General features: G+C 45.7%; 1 protein-coding gene across 2 annotated transcripts; it reads left to right on the forward strand.

Moving 5' to 3' along the window:
* The first annotated feature begins 246 nt into the window (after positions 1–246).
* Positions 247–6152, forward strand: CLPP (caseinolytic mitochondrial matrix peptidase proteolytic subunit). 2 transcript variants are annotated; one of them, XM_030196918.1, is made up of 7 exons: positions 247–331; positions 1216–1317; positions 1710–1781; positions 2240–2336; positions 4300–4487; positions 5147–5252; positions 5650–6152. In XM_030196918.1, exons 1-7 carry the CDS (start codon positions 314–316, stop codon positions 5814–5816), a joined length of 750 nt encoding a protein of 249 aa, XP_030052778.1. In that variant the 5' UTR covers positions 247–313; the 3' UTR covers positions 5817–6152. The 2 variants fall into 2 exon arrangements, with proteins under 2 accessions (XP_030052778.1, XP_030052779.1); XM_030196919.1 differs by having other exon boundaries at positions 5147–5307; positions 5650–5735.
* Positions 6153–7160: the final 1008 nt, after the last annotated feature.

Below are 7160 nucleotides of genomic sequence, written 5' to 3' on the forward strand. Positions count from 1 at the left end.
CGGATTCTGCTAATAATAACATAGGAACTACCACACCACGTTCCGCACAGAACTGGTAAAAGCATAAGCGGAAGCTTCCTACCCCCGGCCCTCTCTACAGACTCCATGCCTGCCCCAAGGCACTTCTCTCTACTTCTTCCGTTCCACTTCACCCAGGCTTGACGACCTCAATATGGCAACGACCAGTCATGGCCCTCTACGTCACGCGAAGAGGAGGCGGGGCCAATCACGAGCGCGAACAGGCAATGTTCGGCTGTTTTCCTTTTTTCTTCCGGTTCATTGGGGGCTGGCAGTGCCACTAGGCAAGTGTAGGATGTGGCTCAGGTTGACGGTAAGTAGAGGGAAGCACAGGGATTTCTTAATCCTGCTGGGGGGGGGGGCGGAGGTTGGAACACAGCGAATCCTTAACATCCCTTATGCTCTTGGGGGGGGGGGGGGGGGGGGGGGGGGGGGGGTGGGGGGGGGGAGGGGCACAGAGAATCCTTCACCCCTCTTACCCTGTTGGGGGGGGGAGGGAGGCGGGAAGAACACCGAGAATCCTTAATCTCTCTTACCCTCTGGGGGGGGGGAGGAAGAGACAGAGAATCTTTAAAACTTCTTACCCCAGGGGTGGGGAAAAGCCAGAAACTCTTTAGCCCAACGAGTAATGTTTACAGTAGTACAGTGTTGCGCACAGCTACTACATACAATGTTTGTAAATAATCTGACGAAGAAGGGCAACCTTCGAAAGCGAATCAAGAAATGTATTACCTTAAGTCCAATAAAAAAGGTATCATCTTATTTTCTTTTCCATGTTTTATTTTGATTTCTTTAAATAATCTGCTAAAACCCTACCCAAAAGACTTGACAATCCAAGTGGTACCTAATGTAATGGGAAGTAAATTGGGTTTATCCAAGGTCACCAACAATCAATGGTGGAAGTTGCTTTTGTGTCATGGTTTTTAAGCCTCTCTTCTCAGGGGTGGTGAGGTGATGGGGTAGAGAAGAAGTACAGATAACAATTAGTGAGGCCATTGGATGGAGTGGCCAAACAGAGTGATGTTTTCCTTTTGAATTTCTGAATCTGCAAGTATGTGTGTGCTAGAGGGAAGGGGGCAGGGAAACATCCCTTGTCCTAGGGTCACTATTCAGTGACTTGGTTAGCTCTTTACCTTTCCTCCTTAAGGGTAAGAGGGGCTCAGAGTTTTAATCTAAAACTTGTAATATTCTTTTCAGAATGCTTTCCTGCAGAGGAGCCATCGGGTGACAGGAAGCAGAAGCTTCCACCAGACCTCCCTTTCTTACAGCCCACTCATCCCGATTGTGGTGGAGCAGACGGTAAGGGGTGGAGGGAGTTTGTTTCTGAGAGCCTGTACAGCTCAGTGCTGTTAAAGCAGTGTCCTAATGACACAAGTAGAAGGCAAATCCAGTCCACAGACTTTGTCCAGGTGCTGAGGGAAGAGGTGGTCTTTACAGCTACTCCTGTTAATGCCTCATTGCACTGCAAGTGGCTGTGGCTCTATCATGGTCTCAGACACAGCAGAGAAGTCCAGAACTTGGACAATCCATGGATCAGTGTACTGAGTTAGAAGTTCAGTATGAGCTGGTATTTGACTGTTCCCCTGTGGTATGGGAACTGGTTCAGGGGCTGAGGTCTGACCACCCCCCCCCCCATATTGTGGTGTAAGCAGTATGACGTGTATTAACATGTAGAAATTTGTCTGTTTCAGGGTCGAGGAGAGAGAGCCTATGATATCTACTCTCGGTTGCTGAGGGAGCGTATTGTGTGTGTCATGGGCCCAGTAAGTGGCACAACCTTTTGATAGAAGGTGGCTCAGTGTTTAGCCTCCAAATTTTCTGAGGCCTGGGGTGGTCAGATGGTATTGGAAAACCTGGCTTCAGGAAACTTTCAACAGGGAGTATGCTTGTTTTTATACTGTACTTTGAGGTTACTTGAGAATTCAGTTTGAATTCGTAGAGTACTTTTGTGTGATTCATGTGTGATTAGAGTATCTTGTGTATATGTTATCTTTGTGTGATGAAGAATGCAAGTGGATCTCCTGTAATCCACATTCTTTTCTTCCTTATTGTGGATCTCAGCCTCTCCTGTTGATACCATTGCATCTGTGATTAGAGGATCTTGTGTTAAATGTGATATGATCCCTTGTCAGTATTGTGCATGTCACAGTTGCTGAAGGGGGTGATAAGATGCGATTTGAATACTGTTAATCACATTCTCTTACCTCCTCACTGCCTGCAGATCGATGACACTGTTGCAAGTCTGGTCATTGCACAGCTGCTCTTCCTTCAGTCTGAAAGCAACAAGAAGTCCATTCACATGTACATCAACAGCCCAGGTAGGAGTCTGCTCTGCCCTATTTGTACCTGTGCTACCACAATGAATATGCAAAAGAGATTGCATAGAATTGGTTTTCAGTACATGCCAGTTTATCTTCTGCATATTCATTGTGGCAACCCAGCCAGTCAGGTTTTCAGGATAACCATAATGAATATTCATGAGAGATCTGCATGCATTTTTTCCCACTACACTCCATTGACTGGCTGGGGTGCCTCCAGGACCAGGTTTGGGAACCACTGCACTAGTCCTCGATTACCACCAACAAGTTGCGTTTTCAGGATATCCCTAAAGAATGTAGTAACTGTTACTAAATGAGTAAAATAATTTCAGTCTAGTTACATAAAAGTTAATACCTCACCAAAAAGTAACTACATATGATACATTCATATACAACTTTATTGCAGAACACTTCGGAAATTTATTTCTTTGATTCTTAAATCATGATTCCCTTTCCACCTTCCGTTCTAAGTCTGCAATTTCTCAGATATACCATCAAATATTTGACACTAGATTTGAGAAATTGCAGTTTAGAATGGAAGCTGGAAAAGGAATCGTGATTAAGAATCATCACAGCAATGGACATGATTAATCACTCAACTACTGAAGGCATGGATGGTTACTGAATTTTTATATGGACAAGCAAGTTATTATGAACATTAGGCAGCTTGTTATACTAATGCCAATTAAGATTCTATATCAGCAAATATGTAGAAAGAATGCAGAGAGAAACTACAAACTGGTAAACCCGAGTGCCTTTTGTATTTATGTAAACGTTATCTCAGAAGAAAGAGTGACATATTTTAACACTGGATATTTGAGTATGCTGAGAGTGGATAGTGAGTATGTATGAGCTTGTGTTGAGAATGTGAGTGAGAAAATAACGGAGGGTATTTATCACTCAGAATATATTTCAGAAGAGTTTTGTAATAAAGATGAATATAAAAGTATCATATAGCTATTTTTGGTGAGGTAAAGAATGTATGAGGCAGATTGGCATGCTCACTACCTCCACTGTTTGCAGATCTCCATTCCTATTCACTAGAGGTATCATGAAACCGTGGCCTGTTTCTGGGTCTGGAGAACTGGGAGTAGGCACTAATTTGTAACACCCCCTGCTGGGAGAGACTGACAACTGCAGGAACTACAAGTGCCCCATCAGCCAGCGCTCCTGTACTGTTCTTGGAGCATCCCTTGCTGAGAGAGACTGGGATTGCAGGATTTGTGAGCTCCCCCATACCCAGCACTCTTGCATCACTTCTTAGCACACCCCTTGCTGGGAGAGACTGACACTTCAGGATTTGAGCTCCCTTGAAGCCTGTGCTCCTGTACCATTCTATAGAGCACCCCTGCTGGAAGTGACTGGGATTGCAGGGTCTATGAACACCCCCCCCCCCCCCCCCAACACATACACAGCCAGGGCTCCTGTACCATTTATTTATTTATTGCATTTGTATCCCACATTATCCCACCTATTTGCAGGCTCAATGTGGCTTACATTGTCATTACAGGGTGACAGATATATTTAATATTGTGCAGAGTGGAGGAGTGGCCTAGTGGTTAGAGTGGTGGACTTTGGTCCTGGGGAACTGAGGAACTGAGTTCGATTCCCACTTCAGGCACAGGCAGCTCCTTGTGACTCTGGGCAAGTCACTTAACCCTCCATTGCCCCATGTAAGCCGCATTGAGCCTGCCATGAGTGGGAAAGCGCGGGGTACAAATATTAAAAAAAAAAAAAAAAATAAGGGTAGAAAGAGGAAGGAAAGGAATGATTAAGGTAGTTATAGTAGGTGAGCTTAGTGTCCCCTGCTGGGAGAGACAGGTTCCAGGACCTGTGATTTCCCCCACACCCAGAACTCCTACATCATTCCTTATGTGCCTCCTACTGGTGCATTCTTCTGTTTGGTGAATTATTTTAGTGTCTGACATTGCTGTGCTGAAGAGCCTTGTCTGTTTATTTGCAGGTGGCTCAGTGACATCAGGGCTGGCAATTTATGACACAATGCAGTACATCTTGAACCCAATCTGCACGTGGTGTGTGGGACAGGCAGCCAGCATGGGTTCCCTACTACTTGCGGCTGGCTCTGCAGGCATGAGGCATTCTTTGCCCAACTCTCGCATCATGATCCATCAGCCATCGGGTGGAGCGAGGGTGAGAGCTGACTGTTTGGCGTTTTATTTCGAAAGCTTATAAGCCTGCACCATCTACAATTCTGGGCAGGGGATGTGTTATACATAGTGTAACATGTCCCCTGCTGACACTTGTAGATAGCTTATCCCAGGGCTTTAGCCTTTCTTCCTTTCACACGCTTTAATAGTAGCCAAGTCTCTTTCACAGAGTGTTGACCTCTGTTTCATGCAGACTAAATCAAGGTTCCTGCTTCCTGGAGCTTTAATTCTAATCACAAATACAGGAACATTCTTGCTGTTCCATATCTTAGATCACTTGCAGAGATGCTTTTCCAATCTATAACTCTGAAAATATCAAACAGAGCTGAGCTGGTTCCAAAACTAAAAACTAACTCAAATTTCTGTTTGCCACTACTTGTTAATACAGGCTTGAGGGCCACAACAGGCCAGATTTTTGAGAGATTTGCATGCAGATATTATGAACACGATTGTATGGAAATCCCTCTCCTGCATATTCAGAATATGCTGAAAATCAGGCTCTGTTGTGGACCTCAAGGGCAGCACCACCCGTTGCTTTAGCACTTTCTGACCCAGTTAATACAGCAGGATCTGCACAAAATGTTGGAAGGAGGGCACTGTGGGGTGGGCTTAACTAGCAGCTGTCTGTGTATCCCTCTGCAGGGTCAGGCCACAGACATTGCAATCCAGGCAGAGGAAATACTAAAACTCAAGAAGCAAATCAATGAAATCTATGCCAAACACACCAAGCAGCCACTTTCTGTGATTGGTGAGTGCCAGGGGTGGCTTATTCAGCCTGGACTCCTTGAATACGGCCCAAGTTGGTGAGTCTACACAAGCTCCCTCTTTCTGTGAGGCTAGTAGCCCGTTATAAAAAGACATTCGAATAAGTAAGAGATGCAGTTCCCTTCATGTACTGTGGAGTGAGGCATATGGTTTTAGCGCTTCCTCTTACTGTACACTACCTCTCAGTTTATTCTCCTCTTCAGAGGAGAGGGGAACAAACTTTCAAAGGCTGAGATACCATGAGGGGGCTGTGAGGCTCATGAGTGACTACAGCAGTGCTAATGAGGCAGAGCACTGTTTGACCTCTAGTCCTGTACACACACAGAGTATTTTCTGGTAGTGGGAAAGGAAGGTTAACCTTTTCTCTCCTTTCTGTGTAGAAAACGCAATGGAGAGAGATCGCTACATGAGCCCAGTGGAAGCGCAAGAGTTTGGCCTTCTGGATAAAGTCTTAGTACACCCTCCACATGATGGTGAAGATGAACCAGAGCTGATCCAGAAGGAATCCACTTCAGCTGCAACTCCCACGCCAGAGAAGCAGGACTGAAAGCCACAGGGGTTATGGAGCTGGACTCTGCTGCACTTTAGAACACCCTTTTCCTCCTGCGATTGTTCTAGAGTTCCAGTTCTCTTGTTTATAGTGCTTTACAAAATTAAAAAATGTTGGAACTTGGATGTTCAGACCGCAGAAAAGTACAAGACAAAAACTGTGCAGAATCAGAAGCGTTAGCAGGGCTGTAATGAACTCACTACTAGAGAGGCAGAGAATTCAGGACTCTGAGAGGGGGGAAGCTAAGTATTAAAGATTCATTTTGTAAGAAATCAAGAAACCTCAGCCCTGTTTCTTATGAATTTTATTTGAATAAAATCAAGAACAAAGCTTTTTCAAAAGTCTCATTCACCAGGTTGGGCCAGATTTACCTAGGCCTGGCCTCCAGCGTGCTGGCAATCCTCCTTCCCCTACCTCATAGTCAGCTACTTGCCACAGCAGTGATCAAGAGAAGGAAGGCTTCTAGTCCCAGGCAGAAGGCTGGCTTATGTTAATTCTGTGTGGCCAACTATGGGTCCTTTTCTGGTGCCCTCTACCTCCTGTGAATTAACTCCTTGTTTTTGACAAAGACTGAAACAAGGACGTGGCTTGCAGAGTAGAATTAATGTGATAACCTAGCACAGGAGATGGAGCCAGCCTTCTACCTGCCACTGGAAGCCTCCTCTCCCCCCCCCCCCCCAGGAAACAGCAGGGGCCACAGCACAGGGGCAAAAATGGTGTGGAGGGCCCATAATCTTGTTTGCCCAGCTTTGTCTCGGCCCTGCCTAGCCAAAGCCACGGCTACCAAAAATACTAGCTTCAAAGTCAAGTCCTTCAAAGTACTGGACAAAGGCTCAAAGGGAGGCTTAGTAAGAACCGTAAGCACCAAATTCAAATCCCAACTAGGAAAGGAATTGAGACTGAGGATGAAGAAGATTAACGCCCCTCAAAAAACGCACCACATCTGGATGACTAGCTAGAGATCTTCCTTGGACACGACCACAAAAACATGTCAAAGCCACAATCTGCACCTTAAGAGAAGCCAAAGCAAGGCCTTTGTCAAAGCCCCGCTGCAAAAAATCCAAAATTTGCGGGACCGAAGCACCCCCAGGAGACAGCAGGGGCCACAGCACAGGGGCAAAAATGGTGTGGGGGGCCCATAATCTTGTTTGCCCAGCTTTGTCTCGGCCATGCCCATCATTATCCAGTTCATATTCCCTCTTGCACCAACTGCAGTAAGGTAGGTTCACAATGGATAAATTAGGCCTTACCTGCTAATTTGCTTTCCTCCGGACCAGCCCAGAATGTAACTGATGGGTTGTGCACGCATTCCAGCAGGTGGAGACTGAGAAAAAAACTGTG

This window comes from Microcaecilia unicolor, chromosome 3, assembly GCF_901765095.1.
Source record: "Microcaecilia unicolor chromosome 3, aMicUni1.1, whole genome shotgun sequence".
Taxonomy (NCBI): Eukaryota; Metazoa; Chordata; class Amphibia; order Gymnophiona; family Siphonopidae; genus Microcaecilia; species Microcaecilia unicolor.